This window comes from Centrocercus urophasianus, unplaced genomic scaffold, assembly GCF_019232065.1.
Source record: "Centrocercus urophasianus isolate 14NV4802_14NV808 unplaced genomic scaffold, USGS_Curo_1.0 seq_13, whole genome shotgun sequence".
Classification (NCBI taxonomy): domain Eukaryota; kingdom Metazoa; phylum Chordata; class Aves; order Galliformes; family Phasianidae; genus Centrocercus; species Centrocercus urophasianus.
In genome coordinates this window covers 22,684,271-22,710,920 of record NW_024884475.1, presented here as the reverse complement: position 1 = coordinate 22,710,920, position 26,650 = coordinate 22,684,271, and the positions used below count along the sequence as shown (strand labels likewise).

The 26,650-nt window shown below is 36.1% G+C and overlaps 2 protein-coding genes across 7 annotated transcripts; one reads left to right on the top strand and one right to left on the bottom strand.

Annotated features, from left to right (window-relative positions):
• Positions 1-231: 231 nt before the first annotated feature.
• GNPDA2 (glucosamine-6-phosphate deaminase 2) lies at positions 232-7,755 on the top strand. Of its 3 annotated transcripts, none has more exons than XM_042811655.1 (7): positions 232-253; positions 2,338-2,495; positions 2,802-2,903; positions 3,350-3,532; positions 3,884-4,068; positions 4,164-4,338; positions 7,568-7,755. In XM_042811655.1, exons 2-7 carry the CDS (start codon positions 2,372-2,374, stop codon positions 7,624-7,626), a joined length of 828 nt encoding a protein of 275 aa, XP_042667589.1. In that variant the 5' UTR covers positions 232-253; positions 2,338-2,371; the 3' UTR covers positions 7,627-7,755. The 3 variants fall into 3 exon arrangements, with proteins under 3 accessions (XP_042667589.1, XP_042667586.1, XP_042667588.1); XM_042811652.1 differs by lacking the exon at positions 232-253 and adding an exon at positions 1,230-1,285; XM_042811654.1 differs by lacking the exon at positions 232-253 and adding an exon at positions 1,414-1,502.
• On the bottom strand, positions 5,738-25,882 carry GUF1 (GTP binding elongation factor GUF1). Of its 4 annotated transcripts, XM_042811649.1 has the most exons (19): positions 25,600-25,882; positions 24,506-24,617; positions 22,925-23,073; positions 22,582-22,662; positions 22,314-22,394; positions 21,674-21,751; positions 20,599-20,682; positions 20,082-20,146; positions 19,447-19,650; positions 17,785-17,924; positions 16,580-16,703; positions 16,182-16,314; positions 14,646-14,789; positions 14,124-14,257; positions 13,529-13,630; positions 11,873-11,992; positions 10,876-10,912; positions 9,785-9,963; positions 5,738-6,541 (listed from the first exon to the last, which is right to left on the bottom strand). In XM_042811649.1, exons 1-18 carry the CDS (start codon positions 25,735-25,737, stop codon positions 9,826-9,828), a joined length of 2,064 nt encoding a protein of 687 aa, XP_042667583.1. In that variant the 5' UTR covers positions 25,738-25,882; the 3' UTR covers positions 5,738-6,541; positions 9,785-9,825. The 4 variants fall into 4 exon arrangements, with proteins under 4 accessions (XP_042667583.1, XP_042667582.1, XP_042667585.1 ...); XM_042811648.1 differs by lacking the exon at positions 5,738-6,541 and having other exon boundaries at positions 9,637-9,963; XM_042811650.1 differs by lacking the exons at positions 5,738-6,541; positions 22,314-22,394 and having other exon boundaries at positions 9,638-9,963.
• Positions 25,883-26,650: the final 768 nt, after the last annotated feature.

Here is a 26,650-nt window from a genome sequence, read left to right as displayed (position 1 = left end):
CACATGTAGGGGAACTGTCAAGTCGTGGCTTGAACTGGTGACAGAGCACCTGGTGAAGGGACGTGGTTGTCCTAGGAGAACAGGAAATTGTTTGCGCCTGTGCTCCTCACATGACTAGAAGGGGTGGACTCAGGGTGGAGCCACCCTGGGCTCATATAAGAGCCAGCTACAAACAGCAGAGCATCTCCTGGATCTGGGCTCCTTTCTGTAGAGGAGTGCTGTCTATAGCTAGGTGATGTCCTCCATCAGCTGGGTGAGTTCAGCTCTTCTTTCTGTATGTGACTGTGGGCCTGTCTGCAAATACTTTATCTGGCATCACTAAAGATCTGTCAGAAGTAATTCTGCTTCCTTGCGAGCAGAATGCCTGTGGTATAGTAGCACAGTCAGCTATAGAATCATGCACTTATCCCTATATGGCAGCTGATACTTCTAACAATAAGTTAGACCTGATGACTTTCAAGGTGAGGCTGGATGAGGCTCTGGGCAACCTGATCTAGTTGTGGTGTCCCTGTTCATTGCAGGGGAGTTGGGCTAGATGGCTTTCAGAGGTCCCTTCCAGCTGTAGGGGTTCTATGATTCTAAATGGTTAAGAGCAAGTGCCACTCTTCATAATCTAGTGAACTTTTGAGAAAAGTGTTATAGGAAGAAAAGGTGTGAAAGAAATCAGGTCAGCAACAAGTAATGATATTTTAAAGTTAAACTTCAAAAATCTGTATTTTATTTCATTTTAAATTACAGATTTCATCTATCCTTTTGTCTCTATGTGTATCTGCAAGATCCAAAGACTACACTAAGGCTTATTTCTGTTGTAAGGTGGCTAATACATCTTCTAAGCTTTGAGCAAGTTGTTACTCATCTTTCTGTGTACTTTCATGCAAGTAGTTCTAGTGAAATGACCAGCAGACATGCTGCTCTCATACACGTGGGTTGTGATTTCAAGTTTCTCCCCACTTCCATCAACTCCCCTCACTTTAATCACGGGGGTTTATGGGCGCTCTAAGGAGAGGCCTTACCCCAAGGCCCCACCGCAACTTAGGAGGAAACGCTGAACCTCCTACAGGAGTCCGTGCGCCCTCCAAGCGCCGAGCAGAGCCCCGCACCTACGAGAAGCCCTCCACGTTCCCCTACAGCACCCTCCAGAGGCCGCTGCCCCCCGCGCATGCGCGGAGCCGCCCGCAGCACGGCGACGTCCGCTCCTCGCCAGGTGCTTCCGGATCGCGTCCGTGCGGGGCGGCGGCTCGGCGGCTGCTGCGGGCGCTCGGCGGTGCTGAGGGGTCTGCCGGGGGTGAGCGGTTCGGCGGTGGGGTGGGCCTAGGGGCGTGGCGGTACCCGCAGGCCCCACGGGGAGGGGGAGGCCGCGGGGCCCGCGCCGGGTCTGCGGAGTGGGGCGGTTCGCCTTTGGCTTCTTCCTGTCTCCAAGTGCGGCCACCGCAGCCTGGAGAAAGCACAGTCGCCCGTCCTCGGGTCGCTCGTCAGTCCCTTGGCATCGCGGTGCCTTCTGGGTACGCACGGGGATGTAGCGCGGTCTGCCTAAAGTGCCTCCGCCTCGCCGGCAGCTCGTTATCTTTCTCTGCCAAACAGAGCCGTGGCGAACTGTTTTGTTTGAATGCGGGCGGCTGCCACGTGTTGTATCCGCCAACCCTACACGCTTTAGGTGTTCTGTTAGTATAGCTGTACTTAAAGCCTCTAAAGAATTAATTGCTCCAGTTTGTTTCATGTTGGGTTGTAAAGAAAAATCTTACCTCACTTATGTATTTCCATGACATGTTGAGATTTTAAGTCTGCAACACGTGCATTTTTTGTTTCTGAAGTTAATAGCCTTTCTGAAGTATTCTTAGAATAGTAGCAAAAGGAACTTTGTTTATTTCCAGTTTTCTGAATGTGGGAACGTGGGGTTATTCTGGGTCTTAGTTTCGAAATCTTTGACACTCAGCTGGCTGCAGAAAACAAGATCTAATCTTAGTGTTTATTCTGCTTGAAGGACAAAGCAAACGTACTTCTCATTTCTAACAATTACTAATTGGGAAGACTGATGTTCAAGATAGCTCACTTCCATTTTGTCTGAGCTTTATGGGTTTCATATTAAATTAATAATTAAAATGAGTGTTTTAGTAAGTATTTTAACAGGAATGTATCATGTGGATTCTGTGACTTGTTTCTTGATTGTCTGACAGTCCAGTTTGAAATAGAACTGCAAAATTGCAGCATGTTTATGCAATGAAAATAACTCCTATACTGATTAAGTATATTACTAAATAATAAAAGGTGAACCTTACTGCTTTGAGTTTTACAGCTACTGATGTGATACTTACATTAAAAAAAAATTGTTTTCTCCAGGTTTATTTTATTGTACAAGCTCTTTGCTGCCATAATGAGGCTTGTCATTCTTGAAGACTATGATCAGGCAAGTGAATGGGCAGCCAAATACATCTGCAATCGTATTATCCAGTTCAAGCCCACTCAAGGGAGGTACTTCACACTTGGCCTACCGACAGGCAAGTTTTATTCAACGCCTAATAAGTGACTAAACCTAAACTGTGTTTACATCATTGCTAACAAATGCCATATTTAAAATACTGCATTTGCTGAATATACTTCTAGTAATGCTTGTATTTCTCTTGTAGCGTGAAGATGTTAATCTGCTTTGAAAAGATTTGAGAAACTGGAAAGTAGATGGGGAAATAACAAATTTCTTTTAATTATATTGAAAAGCATTTTAGTAACATCTGCTTATAAAGAGATTTAAATATATTGAAAATGTGTGTGGATATATAGTATAGTAGAAAAACTTTGTTTAACAGGAAGTACACCTTTGGGATGCTACAAAAAGCTGATAGAATATCACAAGAACGGAGATCTCTCTTTCAAATATGTGAAGACTTTCAACATGGATGAATACGTAGGTAAGCTTTAGTGCTTATTTTTTTTGAGAATGCAGCGTATACTTACTTTTTTTTTTCCCTTATTAACTGTTAAAGTGTTTTAACAAAGCACAAGATTAGTAGAAATTCCTGAGATTCCGTTAGACTAATGTACCTGGGTGTCTTAAGCATATGTTTCTTTCTAGCCATTAGAATGCGAGTAATTAGAGTGAATCCTTGGCTAAATTAAGTGCTTGAAAACTGTTATGTAGCATTTTGACTACATTTGTTAAAGACTTTTCATATATTTGTAGTGATATTTTGTATCACTAAGAGTATATAGTGAATGTAAACATGTATGGCAACAGAAGTCTTCTCAGTATGAGTACTGCTTCAAGTAGACTTCATACTACTCAAGAAAGATTTGTCTTAGATTTAAAGCTGAATAAGTCTTTTAATATGTGAATTTGCATCTTAAATGATTTCAGGACTTCCCAGGAATCATCCAGAGAGTTATCATTCATATATGTGGAATAACTTCTTTAAACATATTGACATAGATCCAAATAATGCTCATATTCTTGATGGGAACGCTCCAGACTTACAGGTGGAATGTGATGCATTTGAAAAGAAAATTGAAGAAGCAGGAGGGATTGATCTGTTTGTTGGAGGTATGAGAAAATGCTTTATGGTTAGTTATGATTGAAATAAATATAATGACTCTTCAGTTGTGATTTTTCAGAACATAGTTAAAATCACTTTTTTCTGTTATAGTCTAAGAAAGTTCTGTGGCTAGCGAAGAATTGGTGCAAATACCAGAACAGAATGCGTGGTGTCCAAATTTCTAATAATAATGTAGTTTAAGTTTTGAATGCTTTTTTTGTTTGTTTGTTTGCGTGTTGAAATGGGGAACCAAGACAAAAGAATGAATCATAAATTTTTCTTTTTATTCTTTTGCAATGTTTGAGGATATTTGTTGACTCGCAGGTCTGGAATGATTTGCTTTCTTTAACTTTGAAAAGGCATTGGTCCAGATGGCCACATTGCATTCAATGAACCCGGATCGAGTTTGTCTTCAAGAACAAGATTAAAGACTTTAGCAATGGACACCATTTTGGCAAATGCTAAATACTTTGATGGAGACTTATCTAAAGTACCAACTATGGCGCTAACGGTTGGTGTGGGTACAGTGATGGATGCTAGAGAAGTAAGAACTTATTTAGTTCTAGTTGCATGTATCTGTTTTCAAGACTAGTTTGTGGTGTTATGGGGACTGAAGGTAAAAAGGCTTCTGTTTTGCAGGTGATGATTCTTATAACAGGTGCACATAAAGCTTTTGCATTATACAAAGCTATTGAAGAAGGTGTCAATCATATGTGGACAGTTTCTGCTTTCCAGCAGCACCCTCGTACTATCTTCGTGTGTGATGAAGATGCTACTTTAGAACTAAGAGTTAAAACTGTGAAGTACTTCAAAGGTGAGCACTGAATCAGAAGTTATCTCTATTTAAAAATAACAATTGTATGAAGTCTCCTGGCACATCATACAGCTAACATATATTCAGGACACTAAATGTTAACTTCTACATTGTGAGTGGGAAAGTGCTGGGAGATGTAACTTGTGTTCCTTGCATATGAAAATACAGTGTCATTTGATAAATACTTTATTCAAAAGAGATTTTTTTTCAAGTAATTCCTCTATTTCCCATTTGAAATGATAGTATATAAACTTGCAATTATAACAAATTTTATTTCAACCCTGGTATATTTCATGCTGATTTTATCTTATAATATACTGTCAGTAAGCTTCAACTATGTGAGGCAGACTTGGATGTGAACAGAGGACACTCTTCATAAAGTGCAATGGCAATCTATTGAGAGTTTAATGCATTGCACAAACTATGCTTTTCAGATTTGTAGTAGGTGTATTGAGGCAAGCTCCGAGTCTGGATTTCTTATAGTAACTTAGCGTTTCTGGATGTTAATTATATTTAAATAAGACTGTAGAAGCTCAGCAAAATAGTTTTCTCCCAGCTGTATTAGCATAGCACATGTTGTATGTATTAGCCACCTTTCTTACTGTGTGAATTTTTGTAGTAGTTGAGGCACGTAGCAGCAAGGCTGTCATTAGTGATATAATGCTCTAAAAATAGTCTGTAGGTAATAGTAAAGTCTGGTGTTAATGTGACTTTATACTGATTTCATTTATAATTCTCACTTTAGATTTTTTCAGTATGTTCTTTGGTACATATCAGGGAGAGGGGGCACTCTTCACACATCACACTGCTAGATAGTACTTAGTATTGTCAAAGATAAACCTCTTAAACTGCTTGGATGGGTGCTAAACACTATCCTTTATCCAAATAAACAAAAGCTCTTTTTAGGGAGTATACAAACTACTCTAATAAAATTATTAGGTATGAATGACACTGATAGTGAACATATCTTCACAGAAAACTAAGGGCTACAGTGTATGAATACGTACTATTTCACCTATTTAATTACCCTATAATGCATACAAAGCAATAGAGTTCTCAGATTGTTTTGCCTGGCGTAATTTTCCCTATTCATGTGTTAGTGAAGTTTACTTAGTTGTTTTTCTTTTTTTTAGATGGAGAAATCAGTATTAGTAAAACCTGGGATTATTTCTGAATCTTGATCTCCAGGTTGGATGACTTAGTTCTTAGGAAGCTGGATGGTTCTTGATGACTGCTAATTCTGGTAGCTAGTTACTACAGCTTTTTACCATTTAAGGAAAATCTCAAGGTATCACATGAAACTTCAAGCAGTTTTTGATAACAAATTGCCACTCTATCAGAAAGTTAGAATAACTTTTTACCCCCCCCCCGCCCTTTTTTTTCTAACTTTCTGAAACAATTAAGAGAAATGATCCTCTTAAGTGTTCTTTTTGCAAAATGGGAGGAAGGTCACCTTTTCCTTTCATTCCTTTATCACAGAAGAGGGCAGAAAAATATCTTCGAATTTACTAGTCTCCAGGAAAGTTAATCTGGGAGTTCTTTTTTACTTCTGCATGCTCTTGTTTAAAACATTTATTTAACCTGATTTGAGTTGACTGGGCTGGAAGATTTTTATGTGAAATAATTGCTTTTTGCAGTTATTTCTATCTAGTAAGAGACTTTGCATGTCATCATTTAAATAAGCTTTGTTTCTAACTGTACTTCCAAAACCACTAAAAGGATTTAAGTATAACTTTTTCCATATGGCAGTGAGAATACTCTGTAAGCATTTCCACGCCTCCAGGAAGTAAGTGGGTAATTCTCCTTTTCATTTCCTGTTTTTCTAAAACAGAACAGAAAAACAGGAAATGGAATGCTTAAACTTCAGTACATGGTGTAGCTGTTTTTCTTTGAATAAAAATGCCTTTTGTATCAAATCCACATTTGGTGTTTTCCTGCTTACTGCCAAACTCATGAGAAACATTACTGACTCTATCTTTCCAATATACATGATCAATAGTTATCCTTTAAGATCTAAGAAACTTTTCTTTTGTGCTTTAGTCATGTTGATTTCATAAGTTTTTCTTCTCGTGGTTGGATTTTTTTTTAAATTATTTATTTACAAAGGTCTGCAGTTCAGTCATTACCTCCAGAAACAAAAACAAGCTGGGTTCTTCAGTCTTTTCTTGATGCTTTGGCTTTCTGGTATGGCTGTAAGGTCCACCTAGTGGAGAAAAGAATAGCAAACTTGTAAAATACATCAGAGATGAAAATAAAAATAGACTTAATGATTCAGACTTTGAGGTTAGTTTGCCTGCAGGGATGCAGTGTTTGGTGCCAGATACATAATGCAGCAAGGGTATTTATACTGCAGCAAAGAATATGCTGTTGAAATGTGCACTTACTGTCAGATATCTTTTATGGCTTTTGAGAATCTCTGCTTTTAACATTGCCTATTTCTGAAATTTGTAGTAGTTGAAGCAAATCTTCTGTAGGGTTCTAAACTAGGCTCTTTACAGATTGAGAACGTTGACCAGAAACTGTTACCAGTTTGTAAGGTTAAAAAAATGTACCAGTGACTGGATACCATACCTTGGTAACACTTTGTAGGTAACACTTTTACTAAGTTGTAACAAAGTAAACAACATGATTTTTTTTTTTTTTTTTGTTTTAAATTGATCTTCCCAGCACTTTCCAGAGTTTTCCACAGGAGAATGGGAGAGAGGTTCTATATAGTCATTAACAGTCTCTGCTTGTCTCAAGTTTTGCTTGTCTAGGACCTGAAGGACGCTTAGTTACAAAGATACCACTGTGCTAGAACATTATAAATCAAGCTGTAAAATTATTAGTATGTGTAAATCTGATTGTTACAACAAATTCTTGTATGTGTTGCTGTTAAGCATTTATTAAAAAAGAGAGATGTGTATCTCTCATGAGGTGTTTAATTGATGTGGAATATTTTCATATCTTTTTAACTGGTCTGTTGTCATTGCTGTCTCATTTCTGTTTAGTTTATATGAAGATGGCAATAATATTTAAGTGATACAGGGAAAAATACGTAACTAGCATATATATAGTTTTAATTACTTTTGATTTTTTTAAACTACTTTGAATAGCCATAATCTGTCTTTTCAGTGAACTGTATAAAATGTGTACTTTGAAGTTAGCTCCAAATGTGTGGATAGAAGGACATGTTGGAAAAAGTATATTAAAAATGATGTAAAGCTGGCATTGTTGCTTTCCCCTCAAGGTTTAATGCATGTGCACAATAAACTCGTGGACCCTCTGTACAGTATGAAAGAAAACTGAAAGAAGAATTGAAGAAGAACTGCATGTGGGTCAACAGCAACAGTTTTAGGTAGCAGATGAGTTCACTGCTATGCAATATACTGAAAACTGTTTAAAATGGGAATCCTAGGTACTGTATTTTTTTTTTTTTTTAAAAAGGTCCAATATATGTACATTCACATTCCATCTCTATTTGGTGTTGTGCATTTTGCCTTGATATTTATAACTCTGGCTGTTACAGTAACTAAATGGAACAGAACAAATCTGTGGAAGACTGCATGTTATGTAGGGGTGGAGGGGGGTGGGACAGAGCACTTATTTTAGCACAGCAATGCATTGCATCTGCCTGTTAGAGGAAGTGATTGTTTATTTCCAATAATCTGTAATTGTGGTTTCCATTAGTGCAACTACACTTTGCATTTGTATTCCTAGGCAGAATGGTTTTGGCCTTTGTTAAATACTATGGACTTGTAATAGCTGTGCAATTTTTACTATGAAATGTTCTGTTTACATAATGCACACTAAGCTTTTGCACTTGATTGCCTTAAATTTAATCTTATACAAACAGTTTTTGGGCATCTTGAGTCCTGCTGTACAATTCAGGCAAATAAAAATATGAAAAACAGTGCCTAAAACTGCACCCAATTCTTAAAGTGTTATAACTTATTCTGGTTACTTACATTAAATGTTTGCCATAGCACTTTTTCTTCTCATGTGTTTCAAATTACTTTAGGGTTTTTATATTTTTAGTAATTGTGCTTTATATAGAAGGAAAGATCTAAATGTTCCTTTCTGTATATACCTGTTTAATTGTATTGGATGGTGTCATTAAATGCCTAGAATGAGGTTAACTTACAGGAACATGGACTCTCCAAATTCAAATGGTAGTGCATTAAAGTCTGCTGTTAACCACTCTGTAACAATTACCTCTTACTGTATCGCTATAAATACTGAACTGTCACAAGGAATGTTATTTCCCACTTTGAATAAGTAAAACTTAAATCTAAATCTATCTTTTTCCAAATTGTTTTGTTTCTGAGGTAAAGCGGAGAGATCAAGTATTTTGTCATCTTCATGTAAGGAAGAGACTAAGAACCAATTGTGGTTTTTGTAATTTTTGTGATCCACTGACAGAGCCTAATTTGAACTTAAGTTTTTCACTTAAACAATAACTTGTTTTGTTGCGTAGTCTTGTGCTTTTTTTTAAAAAAAAAAAGTAGTTGTCTACAACGTGGTTATGGAAGAGAAGAATTCTTGTTAGTTTAGAACAGACCTTAATCTATGGTATGTATTTGCTGCCTTAAATGATAAAAACAAATTTTGCCACTATCATAAACTAAAATATTTGTTTAAAGTAGGTATAGACTTAACACAAAGTACAATATTATCTGTTGGACCATACTGCTAGTTGAATTTCTGATTTTGGTATGATAACTTCTTGTTTGTAGACATGCAAAACCCAAAGGTAGTTTGCTCTGAGTAGCCTATGCTCTTACCTTTTCAAATAAACATGAGCAGCCAGGTACTACATAACTGTATTCTAGCCTAAGTCTTGGCATGTGAAATCTGGGTAAGATATACTAGGTCACTTAAGTCAAGTTTTGGTACTTACATCTTAACTTAAAGAGTGTCCTTTTGTGTTACTATTACTATAATAGGATGATAAACTTTTCGTAAAGTTTTATGCATAGATTTTCTAGTTTTTTCTAGCTTTTAGCATGTCACTATACACTGAACTTAAGTAGACCAGTATGGAAGACTTGAATTAATCTTACTTGCTGAGAAATGCGTAGTTTGTTTTCCTGTTGTGATTCCCCTCAACATCATTATTTCCTGATGAGAACCTTTAGCAAGTAAAACAGCGTAGCTTGAAACTTTTGTGACTTAAAATTATATTAGTTTAAGGATAGACAAACTGTTTTAATAAACTTTTTGACACAGTTGCTGTTCTCCTGCTCTTAACACATTCAAGCTTTTCTATCTAGCTCATGTGAAGTTACAATGAAAACTTTTAGATGCAGAAAATTCAAATAAAATAGCTTTATTTCCATTATAATGTACAAATATATAATTTAAATACAAAATCTTTTCAATTTATATTCCCATTTAAAATGATATAAACTAAATCAGATGTTCCCTTTCACAGTGATAAATTATACATTAACACATGCATGCTTACTGTCTCTAAGAAGTTAAGACAATCTGCTGCATAATTATAACTTATTTCTCAGGCTGTCTCTTTAAAACACGTATGAAGGCATCTCTTGGTACTTCCACATTGCCAATTTTTCTCATCAGTCTCTTCCCTTCTGCCTGCCTTTTTAAAAGCTTCATTCTTCTTGTAATGTCTCCACCATACTATGAAAAGGAAAAATATTTTATTAAGCCTACAGTACTTAATAAACACAGGCTTAAATGAGGCTAGTTATATTAGAAAATATCACTCTATACTCTCTACCATTATCCCAAGAGAGCAGTAGTTGAATGGGAGCAAGTGAGCACTTTCATTTAGACAACTAAAGGTAGATTAATTCACATTTTATATACTAAATATTCTTAGATAAGCCTGGATGACATTAGGATAGCAGGATAGAACTGTAGCATACTATGGGCTATTCAAATCCTTGTGGAACAGCAACTGTGTCAGCTTTGATACACTATAGCATCTTGGCTACCACAAGGTGATTACATCCAAATTCATCAACCCTTACATTGTCTGATGGGATGTCATCCAACCTACGTTCCAATTGGAAGAATTCTTAATAGCTGTGAGAAAAGGATACTTGTTTAATCTCTTCAATTTGTTAAGTTCAGCTATGGCATAGTTTTCCTATAGCATTATTCAGCCTTGTTTATCATCAACTATTGATATTTAAGGCCTCCTCTTACTTTCTTACTGAAAACTGAAGTGAAAATCTAATTGCAATCAGTCTATAAAGTGCTTTACTATACTTAAATAATCTAAGAAAAAAAACTAGGAAATTATGAAGTTACATAAGTGCATGCATATTCTTATTTCTTCAAGTATTATGAGATACTGAGTAGACACATGGAAGAAGTCATTACTGTTTCTAATCTACTGCAAGCACCAAGTGAAGGCTGCACAAGCTGAATTTAAAAGAAAAAGTTTAAGAGTGTCTGTTAACATTCCACTGACGTTTTGAAGCACAAGCAAAATATGTCCTCATGGGGTTTCTAAGGAAAGATAGACAGGTACATCACAGTTATAAGACTCTTAGGTTTACATGCATTGGAATAAAAAATACTTACACATTTTGCCACAACATTTTTCCTGTAAGCTTTCAATCTGTAAAAAAGAATACCATAAATATTAACACAGCGGAGCAACTCCAGTAGTGAAACTAAACAGCAAGTTGTCAAAATGCTGAGCATCATTTTTATGCTACATTTTTAAAAAGCAACAGAATTATGCCATTTTCACGTGTAGACAGAAGATAATGCTTTAAACATGTCAAAAACATTTTAAAGATGTTGATTTACTGTTCTTAATTTGAGAAATATGTCTTAAGGCAAGTAATAGACAATACTGTAGCTTTTATGTTTTACCTGCCTGTAATGCTCTATGCTTCATAGATGCTTTTACAACCCACATGCAAACAAATTCCTATCCAATTTTTGCTTGTATAGCCACTTCTGATTACCACAATTTAAATGTAATTTAAAACAGCAACAGCCAAAACATGACATGAAATACAACCAAGGAAAAAGTTTGCTTTAAAAGAAGTGTGTGCTCCTAAGAAATAGCTGTACTTGCTCAGCTTGCACATTTCCTTTGCAGTAGCACAGTTCAAATAGTTTCTTTTTGTTTGTTTGTTTGTTTTTGTGGCAGTGATGCATTATTGTGGGGTTTTTTTTTTTTTTTTTTTTTTTTTTTTTATGACTGCCAAGGAAAGCTACTTCACATCCAGGAAATCATATTCAACAATAAAAAACACCTTTTTCAGTACCAAGCAAGTACGTATCAGTGTGACAAGTTATACACTGCCGAATAAGTGTAATGCTGACCCCAGGCAATTTAAAATAAAAGGATTATTTTCAATTAATTTTTAATAATTAAGTCCTTATTCATGGTCACAGCTTGAAAGCATAGTGTTTGGGTTTTTTTGTAGGCACCTGGGAGTACATACAGAAAAACAGTATTTTGTGGTAGATTTGAAGTATTGTAACATGTAGAACCAGGGATGACATTAAAGTTCATATTTAAAATAGCTTAAATAAAGAAGAGGAAAAGAACAGTTTCACTTACGTTTCCCTTGCAATTATTTTCTTGCCAATAGCAGCCTGGATGGCTATTTCAAATAACTGTCTTGGTATTGTATCTTTTAAACGCTCACACAGGAATTTACCAGTAGCATAGGCTTTATCACTGGAAAAGAAAGTTTTGAGAAGTTAATTCTTTCAGAAACAGTCATGCAATCCCAAAATATATCCAAATGTCAGAGGAAAAATATTAAAAGTATTTATCTTTTTATATTCTTAAACTTACCAGATAACTTTACAACGCGGACTTTAATGACCGGTCTCTGTACATTACTCATTTCACACAAACAAGAGATAAGACTACGCTAACAGGAGGTTTTCATAAAAATGTTAAATGATGTTTGTAATAAATATTCTGATAATCTATCACACTGAAGCTTTATTGAAGAATTTCACAGCTTCAAATGCTATTTTTTTTTTTAAACTAGAAGCTCAAGGGGGCATTTTATTGATTTCAGACATGAAAGGTCAAAGATCTACATATCACTGAAGCATTCTCAAAATATCTTTTTATACAACAATGAAATTCTTTTTTAATCTACTCTAGCAGTCTGTAATAAAAAAAAGTTATCCAATTACATTCAGCATCTGCATATACTGCAGATTTTGGAGAAAAAAAGAAGTGACAAAAGGTCAAAAGAAGCTATAAAATTGATACTTTCATAAACCACTGAGAACAAGTGACTCTTTTCTCTAAAATGTTCTCACTTAATGTTAAAGCAATCATTCTACAAGGTTGGCCACTCCATTTTGCATCTTTCCAATTTGCTGAATATATATTTATTACATTGCTAAACTGCATACTTACTAAAAACACATAAATCAAATATACAGTAGAGATTCATTCTCCTCTTGCACAGTTATTTTTCTCAAGAAGGTAAGAGTTTCATTTTCCTACTCCAACCTTTAATTCTGAAATTCTGCAATTTAGTTAAAGTATACATAAATACATTAGATAATATACTAATTTATTTATTTTTACAATTACAAGATAGTGTTTGAATAAGGACCAAAAAAAAAAAAAAAAAAAAATTAATATCAGGATTACTAAGGAGATTGTGAAGTTATTTAATGGAGACTAACACAGACTTCATAAGAAAAAACCAAGGGGAGAGACTGGAAGATAGAAAGGCATTATTTTCACCAGCAAATGAGTAGTTCCTGAGAAACTCATGGAAACTGAATCATTTTAGCAAACAGTTTCTGAGACTATTACAGTCAATAAATATTTACATTTTCCTGGTACTCTAGCTAAAGACAAGATAACAGAAAGCTTGTACAGAATAGGGATTATTGGAGGCATAAAAATAAAACTTACCCAGTTTTTTAGTAGTATACACTGTAAACAATTCATAGCACATCTCCCGGACTGGTTAGTCCTTAATTTTTTTCCAACACCTTAAAAGGCTGCCAGTTCGCATTTATATGTGCATCTCCTCCTTGCACATTAACACGGGAACATTATATTTAGCACTTAGCTTTCCTACTATAAAATGCCTTTCTCTTTCAGATCTTCTCTGGAAGTTGGTCACTTGGTGAAATCTCAATGCTAATTTCCACATGCATTCATCATTCATATTTATTCACAATGAAAACATGCTTAAGTTTTAGTCCTTTGGAATAGAGAATCCAGTCAACCTACTTGTGTGTGATAGTTGCCAGTTCTTCAATTGGATTTCCATTTATAAGAATATCCATTTTGATAAGATCTGCTGCCTGGTAACCTGCATCTTCATAATCAAAACTAAACAAAGCAATTTAGAAGTCAGTGACTATGGTATTCTGCATTCATTGTTCCATAAATCTTAAGCTTTGTAAACAATTAACAGAACACTTGAACTTCATATTAAAATAGGAGCACAGTTTTGTAAAATCTCTCAGTATGACACCATTATTCAAAACTGGGTTCAACATTTCTGTAAATTTTGTCTCCAAGTAAGCAGGACACATCATCAGCTGCTGAGCAAGGAAAATCAGATATCCACATATTTACTGCACTCTCTTAAGAAGTTTATTCAAATACTTGTAAATGCAACTTGGAAGTTCCTCAAAGTTCCCTTTAACAAAGGGATGAGCATCCTGTCAAGAATGTCAAAGGAGTGGAACACTAATACTGCAGCACTATCATAAAGGAATATCCTTTTTTTGTGCCCTTCCATACTTTCTTCTCAGATATTTTTTCATTACTTCCCCTCATGGGAAGGGGGAATAAGAAGAAAGAAAGAGAATGTATTTACCTTGCATAGCCAGAAGACAGAGACTTAAGGGCATCATAAAAATCCACCACGATTTCATTCAATGGAAAAAGGTATTTTAGCATAACCCTATGTTCATCAATATACAACATTTCTTTCTGGACTGCCCTACGATCCTAGACAAATAAAAATTGTTTCAGTTCCTCTTGAAAAATATTTTCTATAAATAACACACAAAGCAGATCTTACAGTCTTGCTGCAGATTCCTTTCCTTCGAGAAAAGAAATCTAGTTATGAACTCTTCTAGTACACAGTGCTAAAGCAGGTACTTTACTGTCACTGAGCCAGAACACTAACTTTCAGTGTAAGGACTGTGTAGCTCGGGAGTAATTTTGCATTTATTTTAAACACACAATTTGAAATATTTACTTTCTTTTAAAAATATTATGAATTATTGTCAACCATCATCTATTATACTATTATCTAGTATCTTCCGAGGTATGACAAGTAGAGTTTAAAAATGCAAGTGACAAAAACTAAAACAGGATACCACAGTATACTAACCTGACACAAAATAATTATTTTCCTAATATATTCCTGAGGTGTTACAATAGTGCCAAGAACAGTTGGCTCCAGATATTCAGACACTGAATGTTTATCAGGAAATTGAGCAGGGTTGATAATAGTAATCTCTGAATTACCATACTCCTGAAAAAAAGAAAAAAAAAAAAATCCAACATTTTTCCTCTAGTCGCTCTGTAAGCATTTTATCCAATGAATTTCCATCTGTCTCTTGTCTGTTGGGCAAGGATATTCCCTATTACTTTATCCTGATAAGGCTTCTCCATCTCCTTACATATATCCTTACCCTTATATAAGGCACAGCTTCAACACAAAACCTGTTCCAATTATTCTGTAGCTTGATGATGTCGAGGGTATTTTTCTGTAAGCAGCACTTCAGGTTCAATCTCCTTTACAAGTCAAAATGGATTCTGAAGTTTTTGATTCCTTTGCAAGTGTTCCCATCACCTACCTTTTCCAGTCTAACATTCCTTCAGGGGCAGGAGCTGCCATTCTGGAGTAAAGATGCAAGGAAAGTCATGTTTCTTACTGTATGCATACAGTATCTCTGCACTTCAAAGCAAGTGATTATTTTACTTCCACTAGCAAGGCAGTGTTTCTGAACAAGGACCCAACATCGTGCACTGTTTGAAAACCTGAAAACTTGGTTCTGGTGTCTCAGATCAGCAATCTAGAATCATTTATGCCACAGAGGTGCCTTATTTCATAGCAGGCATGCTGCCTAAGGAAGAAACCACAATAACTGTAAAGGAAAAAAAAAAAAGGTCTGCATCTCATATCTCGTAGGTAATGCAACTTCTCTTGCACAAAGTTGGAATGTCCAAGCTTTCTACAGTGTTTAGAAAAACATGTTAAGTAATGAGTCTGCCTATTTCCAGCCTCCTTTGTCCAGCTTTCTCTCAAACTCAAAACACAGGAATTTTAACTGCAATCAGTTCAATAAGGTTTACAAATGGCTGTTTCACCAACAGTTTTGTTCAAAACCAGTTCGTTTTTATCAAAAAGTAACAAATCTTCACTAATCCCCATCAGTCTACAGTAGCATTACATTCTATTCCTAAAAGCATATATTTTCTGACAGATAAAGTTTGGAAGATGCCATGGTTTAAATCCAGCAGGCAGTTAAGTACTACATAGCTCTTTGCTGAGGAATGGGGGAGAGAATCAGCAAAAAAACACAAATCAGGACTCATGGGTTGAGATAAAAGCTATTTACTAAGATAGAAAAGGAAGAGGTATTTTACATAGTGTCCTTTATTCCCATTATCAAGGACAAGGGCAAGATATTAAAAAAAAAATCCAAAACAAAAGCGAGCGCTTAAAGTGGAAAGCAGAAAGAAAGTCAGTATTCTTAGCAAAAAAAAAAATAAAAAAAATAAAAAAAAAAAAATCCACAAATGAAATAAGTTTCAAGTTGCATATCAGTAATTCTAACGTTTATCATAAAATACTGTACCATTCTACATTTCTGAACTGTAGATGTTTTTAAAGTAGGCTTTTAAGTTGCTGTTTACATACCTTTATCAATTTTGCTGAGGAAAGAACAGCTTTATATGGAACAGTAGGTGCAGTCAAAATAACAGATGTGTTATATTCTTGCTCCAAACGTTGATTAAAAACTTCCATATGCAAAAGACCAAGAAAACCCAACCTGGGAAAAAAAGAATCATATTGGTCAAATATTTGTTGGTCACTCCAGTATGTTTATACTGTTAGTCTGGCATTATCAGACACAGCAAAGAACCTCTAAAAGCCAAAAAATACCATCACAACAAATCGCAGAATATATGTGAATGTAAAACAAAAGAAAATAGACTACTTTTCGTCTTTACCTATCATTAAGTTGAATTACGGCTCCTAATCTTGAAATAATTTCAATTTTCGATTGACATATGAAAATAACACAAAAGCCTCACCTCCATCCAGCTCCTAAAGCAAGGCTACTGTCACGATGAACAGTGACACTGGAATCATTCAATGTCAGCCTTTCCAAAGCACTTTTAAGATTATTATATTCTGTTTGATCTACAGGATACATTCCTGTCAAAACATATGACAGAGAGATTCTGTGATAGAGCTTGATCTACTACGTACTTATCTTTATAGTACAAGCAGTAATAAACAGTAACAATAACAAAACCAAAAATAGCTTGCTTTCTGTTAATTTGACTCTTTCAATCTGATTTTTTTTTTCCCCTAAAACCTTATTAAGGTAACATTCAATTAAAAAAAAAAAAAAGAAATAGAAAAAAACAGAAATTAACATTCAAACCATAACTGTAGGCATACTGTACTCATCTACTTCTTCACAGCTGTGGAAGATGAGTATACTAGTGAGTATAACCATTTTCTTGTAGGTGTACAGTGTAGCTATATAACTTAAGCATTAATAAATAAGCAAACGTCACTGAGACGCTCCTTCAGCAGGTAAGAATACACAGGTAGAAGAAAAAAAAAGTGCCATAACAACATTGCTAATTTTTTTTTTTTTTTTTTTTTTTTTAAGTGAATAGAATAAATGAATAAAAACAGTTGTCAGTGTAATTACTACTTGAAATAGGTTCCACTTTTCACATCACTGTGCTCCGATAATGCACAGGAAGCAGCACACATGCACACACACAGAAAAAATCCACACTGTTTACAGGATTACACTTTCCCCTCCCACATTCACTGGCAGCATAATATCCATGACAAAAATAAAGTTTTCTCAAAACTGATCAGGAAACTGAATAACAGAATTTCTTTCTAAAGCCATCTTCCGTAGCATGTGTAGTAGTTCACTAAAGGTGGCACCAACAGTCTAACAGAACTAATGATTAATAAGGACTTCATTTTCGAAAATATTAATCCTTCTTTTCCGGATACAAAGAAGGAAAAGCACTGGAAGAATATTAGGAGCTAGAAACATACCTTAGTATTGCAGTCATCTAAAGCCAGTCTGCAAGAATCTTGCCTGCTAAGTCGTAAAGAGCTATATAAATGGCATGTGTCTCTCTAGCTTAATTTCAGTGAAATTCTAATCCTCACAACTCTAAAATACATCTTAGAAGCTCTAATAGTTCTCCTGCTCTTGCTACCGGAAAAAAAATGATTCCTTTTTAGTTAGTTTTCTCCTCACCTGCAAAAACCATTGGCTTCACTGACTTAAAGCCAGGCAAAGGCTCCACTGGCTGTTTATACATAAACAGCGTGTCTCCTATTTGGGCTTCTGTTACTTCTTTCATTCCAGCAATCAGGTAGCCCACTTGTCCAGCATATCTGAATAGAATTGGTATTATACAGACACTTCTTGGCATTATGAATATTTCCACTGTTTTTCCCCACTTCACTCAGCCCAGTTGGAAATTCAAATAAATTACCCCCACGAGCCCATAAACAGTCCAAAAAGCCACATTTAAACTGTTGCAAATTTTCAGAGTTGCAAATTTTGTCTCAAGGGACGAACCATCTGTTGACTCACATAACTGTAGTTTTGTTAAACAGACACAGTCAGCTCTGGATTTTTAATACTGTGCTACTCTCAGTTTGAGAGCAGAAGAAAGAACTTGAGGATCTATGACAGAAGATAGAATGATTCTCAGCTACCAACACAGCAACTTTCACATGTTAAATGGGAGAAACAACAAAGACAAATAACCTCTACCAGTATATTATGCTGTTAGGAGAGGAACCCGTGATAGATGGAAAGAGTGTACTAGTTTTGGCTGGGATGGAGTTAATGTGCTTAACAGCAGCCTCATATAAAAGCCATGTTTTGGACTCATAACAAAAATGGTGTTAATACCGCACCAGTTTCTAAGCTGAATAGTGCTTGCAAAGCATGAAGGCTTTTTCCATTTTTCACTCTACCCCTCCCAGCAAAGAAGCTACAGGCTGGCAGCTATCACAGTCATGTCAGCAGACCCAAACTGACCAAAGGCATATTTCATACCATATAATATCACTCTCAGCAATAAGAAGTGTGTCATCTCTTCAAGGTAGCTGCTGTTCATAGACTGCCTGGATACCAAGCTGCTAGCACATGTTGGTGGATGAATGGCTTTGCATCAAATTTTTTTTCCCCTTTTTTTTCTTTTTTTCTTCACTTGTTAAACAGTCTTGATCTCGACCCACGAGTTTTTCCTTACTTTTGTTTTTCCAGTTCTCTCCCACACTCCACTGATGCTAGAGGAGTAAGCTAGTGGCTGTCTAAGTATTTAGCTTCCAGCTGGATTCAACCCACCACACACACAATAATGTAGTCCCTCATTTAAGAGCTTCCCAAAAATGTCATTAAAAAGTACTTGGATGCTAACTGATAATGCCTCTTCACTAATTCTGGCATACCTGATTTTCTTCCCACTGCTGCCATGACGAGATAGTTTATGGAAGCTGTTGCATTCATGGACTTAAAAGTTTTCCACCCTCAAAATATGCTGCAGCAATAACTAAGATGAAGCCCTATTCCCTTCCACTCTCAAACAAGGTAGTTCCTAGAAACAAACTGGACAGCTGAATATCAAAAGCTAGTCTTAAGAACTAGCTGTCCAGATGTTTCATACGCTAAGTATACATCAATAAAAATGACTCCCTCCCACCAGCTGTGCCCAAAAAGCAGTCCCCTAAAGTTTCTGACTCAGGATGACATTGAGCACTTAATTACAAATAATCATTACAATCCAAAAAAATAAAACAGCCTCTACCACTCAATCAAAACAGTAAATAAGTAAATGAACAGAAACAGATTTGATATCTTACATCAACTTACGATTTGTTCAATTGAAAGAAACATTTTACTTACAGTTTGTGTGTTGGCTGTTCATTTGGAGTCAGAATTCCTACTTCATTAACTTCATATCTTTTATTTGTATGCGCAGACACAATTTTATGCCCTTTCTGAATCTCCCCACCAAAAATTGCAATGTTAGCTATGACACCTCGGTAGTGGTCAAAGGTGGAGTCGAATACTAAGGCTTTCAAGGGATCAGTAGTATTAAATTGAGGTCTATCACAAAAGATTTAAAACAATTATTAAAACAATAAGAAGACCGTTTTCCATTCAATATCAAATGAATGAGCACCCCCCACCCTTTGTGTCTAAGTAGAAGCTATATGCTTACAAAAATATCACTCCAGTAGCTCACCTCTCTTTTTCCATTTCAGACTGAATTCATTTTCCTTCCCTGTTTCTTAAGAACAAACAATTCTTCTCTACTGATACTCATTACTGTTTTAAGAATTTCAGCAGATATACACTGATTTATTTTAAAGATCTCAAACCTGAAGGATCATTTTGTCTGATTTGCAATTCAAAGCTAACTTTTTCAGCTCAGAAACAAGATTTACCCCACATCTACTACCGAGATACTGTATAAATGCAACTTATGGTCTCCTAGACATCCTTACAAGACATCATAAGTAAAATAAATAACTTACGGTGGAATCTTTTCAATGACCTTCTCAAGAACTTTTTCAATATTTGTCCCTTGTTTAGCAGAAATCTAAAACAAGCCCAACAACAATTTTATAAGACATGTGTCTTAGACTCATTCACTATCTATTAAAGTGTCACCTTCTCTTGTAAGTAATTTTGGTGGCAGGAGAGAACATTATTCATATAAATACTCACTATTATGAAATACACATTTGATTATAAATACCCGTTACATGATTTCTCCACCTGAATGGGAATTATTGTTACGGTAAAAATGAAAATAATTTAGAGGATCCACAAGCAAAAAAAATTTTATATGATGCCATTCATCATCACACATTACAATTTTTAACTGAGAATTATTTTTCAGGAGACAAGATCTAAAGAAATTCATACAGCACATCATATGAAAACAGACAGACAACACCCTGCTGAATTATTATGTAGCTAATGAAAGATTAGCATACAAAGTAGATACAGGTATACAATCGGACACTATAAATCTTGAAGAGATCTTACCCTTATACATTCATTAACAGGGATATCAAACAGCTTCTCAATTTGTTTTTCAACTCTCTCAGGGTCTGCATTCTTTAAGTCAATCTGAAAAACAACAAACAACTAAATGTACAGGCCATGACATCTTACATACAATCAAGAATTGTAGCTCTCCAATGTGCAAGTGAAGGATTCCTTACGTCTTTACTCAAATACTAAAGATTTTCAGGAAAAGATACATATCAAGAATTTTTCAGTACTACGTCTTGGTGCAAATAATTTATAGAAAATTGGACATGAAAGGCTACTTTGCAAGTCTAAAGTAAGTTCAGCTACTAAGTGGAAACAAATTGATAAATTAAATTACAGGCTATTACTATAAAGTTCCAATTAATCATTTTAGAAAAAGTCGTCCTTGCTTGATTAGAGGAAGGATCCCTACTGCAATTATTTTTTGTTAAGAACTTTTATCCAAGAGCTGGTAAAATCTTTACTTTACAAAGTATTTTTAAAGCACAAATGCTACTTATGCTGTTTATGGTAGAAAACTAAGTACAATATATTAACTACATTCAAACTAAGTAATTTTGTTATTCCAGTCACACAGATTACAAAAACTGTAAAAAACAATGTATTTGGGTTTTTTTTTTTGTAATTAAGTTTACACTTTTTATATTGAGCTGCTACTCCTGTGTGTTATCATTAACACATGGAAGAATACAACAATCATCCTTGCAAGAACTTCTGTAAAGTTACTTTTGTAAAAACCCACTTGAATATTCCCCAGAATAAAAACTAAAAAGGAAGATGACAAATGGTTCAGATATCAATATATTTTACACAATGCTTCTTAACTCTATTCACCAAACAGATTCCATAAATAATTTTTCATTGTTACTTACAAAAATGCTAGTACATGTATTTTATGAAAAGTAGGAATTCCCAGCAATCATTAAAATATTAAGAGACAACATGTTGTTGCTACATACTTATTAATTTTTCATTTTATGCTCCTATTTGAAGACTACTAAGAAAGTTATCTTCTATATATTTATACAACTCAACTGTTTAATTTGAAACACTACAATTTCATTACCTTGTTTACGACAGGAATTATTGCAAGTTGTGCTTCAAAAGCAAGATAGAAGTTTGCCACTGTCTGAGCCTGAATACCCTAGAAAACACACATCAAAGAAATCAACATGGAATCTCTTGTTTCTTTTTAGGCATATTACACATGCCATAGAGAAAGTTACCATCTAAGCACTCCGTGAGAATGTATCCTTATTTAAAATCCTGATTCTATGATCCTCATATTACACTGCAGTAACTGACTCGTCAAAATGTTTTAGCAGCATAAAAGTACAACAGATCTTTGATTTCAAAACCCTCTTAGTACACAATAAGTTTATGAAATTTGCATGGATATCATTTTATGAACATTTTACTCCTGAAATATCAGTCAAGAAATTATTGATCTACTGATTTTAAAACTTGTGAATAAATTCAAAAATTCAGAAAACATCACATTTGGCTTAGAGTTTTAGTAATTTTTAATTTGGCCAATACTTTAATGTTGCCATATACATATTACAGTCAACTAGCTAAATCAAGTGTGCATGAATGAATCATCACACTCCAACAAGAAAATGAAGGTAATCAAAAGCATACAGTGAAACAGCTGTAAGCTCTCCAGATTGCCACTTGTAAAGTTCATGCAACGTAGAAAGCATCACCTGATTCTCCATTACTTCAGTGCTTCTGTTTCTATGGTATGGCACCACAGCACCTATTAAAAGGCAAGTATTCATCTGTGGCTTTTTTTTTTTTTTTAAAAAAAAAAAAAAACAAACTCCCATTAGTCTTCTGGAACACTAATACTTTTATGGAGCTAGACTACTGCAAAAATACTAATGGAAAGGTTAAAACATACTGAACTCCTCTCTAGCTTATTTAAAGAAATTGCTGAAATTCCAAAGGGAAAACAAAAATTAAGAACTGCACCTCATTGGCATCTACTACAAGTAGGACACCTTGGCAGGCAGATAGTGACCGTGCAACTTCATAGTTGAAATCTACGTGGCCCTGTGGAGAAAATTAATATTCATAATTTCATATATTTCTGGAGTCCTTTGCAAAGATATCTACATTATGATGGTTTTGTTTGTGTACCTGTTCATCCAAAACATAATTCTTACCAAAATAAATAAAAGGAAAAAACACACTGAATAAACACAAGAAGTCAGAAATCTGCTAAGTCCAATTTATAAATATAAAGACATGCAGCTCTGTGTGAATGAAACACCCCCTTTGCACTTATTGGTTATTATTTTTTTAATTAACTTACTGGTGTGTCAATAAGATTTAAGAGGTAGTTTACTCCTTTGTAATTGTAAAAGAGAGATGCAGACTGCGCTTTAACTGTAATTCCCCTTTCACGTTCCACTTGCAGTTTATCCAGTACTTGTTTGTTACGGTCAGTTTTAGCAATTGTTCCTAAGATCAAAAAAACAGTTTTATTATCTCATTTAGAATATTAGCTCTCCGAATCAGCAATTGCTGAAAATAGTACTAGCAGGCAGAAAATGCGACTTGCAGCAGCAAATCTAGTTCTTCCACTTGATTAAGGTAAATTTTCATTTGAAAATAAATTTATGCTTCAACTCCTTAAAATTTGTTAAATGGGCTTTTATCTATGAAGTTACAGAAAACACTTTCCTGAATAAGTATAATACAAAGCACTACGCAAGTCTAAATTAATGGTCCAGAAGTTCTTAAATAATTCTGACATTTAAAGAAACTTCAACCCTTATCATGGGAGAACAGCTCCATGGTTCCAACCAACACCAATCTCAAAGGCAAAAGGAGTATTATCATGGAGTTTGACAGACCTGAATTCAAAATTCCATTCTATCACAGGCATCAGGTAAAACTGCCCACAGTTAAACACAGAAGGCAATAACAAAGAACAACTTTGATCAAAAGCTTCTCACCAGGTTTTGTTTTGTTAACTCCTGTAAAGAGAAAAACAAAACTCTTCCAAAAGGTATTTCTGAGTAGTTAAGCTCTGCTCTGAAATTGGCCTCCACTTGGAAGACGCAGAAGTTGCTTTACAACTTACCACAGAGAGCTCACTAAGGTAATCTATGTCTCCCTCTTCCAATTTGAAATTGAAGCCTAATTTTCCCAGTCAGCTGTAGTTTTGAAGACTCTCTAGCATTTCTGCATCACTTTTACTTAAAACTTTTACTTATTCTCAGCAACACAAAAATTAAAACACTGAAGACAAAGATCTAGAGGATGACAAATACCTCTGAAGTAGAAAATAACACAACTTTGCTAACATTTTAGGATAAAACAAAGAGTAAATCCACAGAGCAACTGAGAATCCATAAAACTCACACTAGCAGTTATTTTACCTACTAAATCAAAATAGAGCTGAAGATTTCTAAAATTTACTATGCAGCACTATATCAGATTCAGTAATAGCAAGTTTCACCACCAAGAAAGGCAGTTCTATATAGCTTGCTCAGAAGAGAAGGATAACCTGTTACCTCCTTATAAGTAAAAATAGTTGAAGTTCTTTCATTCCTATCACACTTTTGGAAAGTATTCCATCCAGAATTTCTAGGTCATGACAGTCCTTCTGTCCATACCAGAAACTGGCAGTAAGCCTCAAAAACACGTTCTCTTTGGTTTATTTCCAAAATACATTCCTTTATTGAGGGAATTACACAGTTTCTTAACTCTACTTACTGACAGATTTCAACATGAATAAGAAAACATATTAACATCTGTAGCACTGCACAACTGGAAGCCTAGAAGCAACCTGACAGCAAATGAGCAAAGAGATTAGAAAGTTTAGGAATAAAGCTACTGAAATCTACACATCAATAGAAGGTAGTAAAGATGAAAAGAGAACACTTACCTGTAATTTCCAGCAATCTGTCTGCTAGTGTGCTTTTGCCATGATCTACATGAGCTATAATACTGAAGTTTCTTATGCTTTCAGCAGGATATGCTGACATATCTATTTTCTCCTGAAAAACAGAAAGTTTCTTTTCACAAACCACAGATACAATCTCTGTGTACAGTCTGACTAAGCCTTTTAAAGACAAATTATTCGTTTCTCTAGAAGAGGCATAGTTAGAAGACCCTAAATGGTTGCCAGTGTTCAAAATGCTAGTATTTTCTTTCAGCCATGGATACACATATACTTGTTACAACCCAAAATCAGTACGAAGCAAAGCATTGTGAAAGTTACTACATTCTTATGAACACAGGCAGTTGGAAAACTTAACACAGTTTAGGTCTGTTAAACTACTTAAGACAACTTGATCTGGGGGACTATAAAGCTAAAGACATCATTCCTCCCAAGCAAGAACTCTGTGGCATTACCTGGCTTTCAGGCAGCAGTGCCAATTACATAATAAGGAGCACTCAAGACTTCACAGAAAAGGAAGCAGTCTGTTTTGACTAAATTAAAAAAAAAAAACAAAAACAAAAACAAAAACACGCAGAAAACACCTGACTTCCTAAGATCACATGCAGAAAGGTCCAGCACTAACTTCTCCTTGTGTTATTCACTCAAAAAATTTTGAAGAAAGGTGGCTTTGCCAGGAACCACAAGACTCCCAGTAACAATAACACCCTGCTGAAAAACTCTGACTCCTAATTTTAAAGACACACAGCTCCTCTCCCACCATATTATGCTTGCAACTTTGGGCCTGGCAGAGAAAAGAGAAAGCCCCAAAATCTTTGCAAGCATCAAAGCACTGATTAAACCGACTGATTAAACCCCGACAATGCCTCGGCTTGGAAGAGCAAGTTCTCCCACTACCAGAGGAACGCAAATGCTCCCACAGGAGAAAACCACTGCTCGTGAACATCTGTCTGCAAGGCCTTCCTCCTATACACATGGCCACCGAAGTCGAGGGCCGCAGCAGCAAGCACTCCCCGAGATGGCTAAGCGCCTCTGCGGACTGCACGATTCAGAATTAGGGACACGCAAAGCGGAGTCACCTTGTCGCGGGAGCTGTAGAACCGCTGGCAGGCCTCAAGCCCCGTGGGCAGCCAGACCGGAGGTCCCCGAGGGACGGCCACAGGGCAGGGCCAGAGCAGCCGGACCCACCACGAGACCGTCCTGCCGGTGAGAGCCATAGCGCCGGGACTGGATTCACCCCCTCAAAGCGCGAGCCTCAGTCCCATCGCAGCCCGCTGCCGCTCCCCTCACCGTTCTCTCCGCGTTCTATTTCACGCGGTGCCCCGGGACGGTGCTCCGGTCATTCCATGCGCCGGAAGCGCCTCCAAGCGGCGCCGGAAGCGGTCAGAACAGCTCCCCAACAGCGCCCCCTGCTGCTCCTCCCTTCTGCCCGCATCACACTCGCGGGTGCAGTGCAACGTTCGGCCGTGAGGTGGCTGGCGGGCTGCCTCGTACCTCTGCGGCAGTGCCTTGGGTGCTCGCCGCGGTCCAGCTGCAGGGAGATTTGAATGCTCGCTGAAATCTCCGCAGTCTTTTTCCCTTTGCTGTTTTTTCCCTTGGCTGTTAAAAACAAAACAGAAAAAAATAGCGCAGTAGTTTGTTCAATCTGCAGCTCCGTATAGATTCACAGAACATCCCCAGTTAGAAGGGATCACAAGGATCACCGAATCCAGCTCCCACCCACCCAAAATGCAAACCCACTGTCCAAACACTTCTTGAACTCCAACAGCTCAGGGCTGTGAACACTGCCCTGGGGAGACTGTTCCATGCCAGAGTACCCTCTGGAGGAGAAACATTTCCTGATACCCAACCTGTCTTTATTCAGTGAATCTTCAGTCCTTCTAGATTTGAGATTTTATCACTGACTGTTTCAACTATTCCCCTGAATTTAATACCATTCACAAATTTGCTGAGCACATTGTTTCTCTTGATCTTAATGTGGACTAGTGGTTTTCTTCACTTCCTGTTGCCCACCAGCTGCATGTGTCAGCACAGCTAAATTTCAAACTAACAGTCAGTCTTTGTAGTTTATACTTCTTCAGTTTTCAAATGAGATTGCTCTGGAGGATGGTGTCAACAGCCTTGATAAAG

Excerpts from the sequence above, each read along its gene's own strand:
- GUF1 (XM_042811649.1), bottom strand. The coding sequence starts at position 25,737 with ATGGCTCTCACCGGCAGGACGGTCTCGTGGTGGGTCCGGCTGCTCTGG. Across the intron at positions 24,618-25,599 it reads TCTACAGCTCCCGCGACAAG|GAGAAAATAGATATGTCAGC; the intron begins GTGACTCCGCTT and ends TCTGTTTTTCAG. Across the intron at positions 21,752-22,313 it reads CTGAAGTAATGGAGAATCAG|GGTATTCAGGCTCAGACAGT; the intron begins GTGATGCTTTCT and ends TGTGTTTTCTAG.
- GNPDA2 (XM_042811655.1), top strand. The coding sequence starts at position 2,372 with ATGAGGCTTGTCATTCTTGAAGACTATGATCAGGCAAGTGAATGGGCA. Across the intron at positions 3,533-3,883 it reads GATTGATCTGTTTGTTGGAG|GCATTGGTCCAGATGGCCAC; the intron begins GTATGAGAAAAT and ends AACTTTGAAAAG. Across the intron at positions 4,069-4,163 it reads CAGTGATGGATGCTAGAGAA|GTGATGATTCTTATAACAGG; the intron begins GTAAGAACTTAT and ends TCTGTTTTGCAG.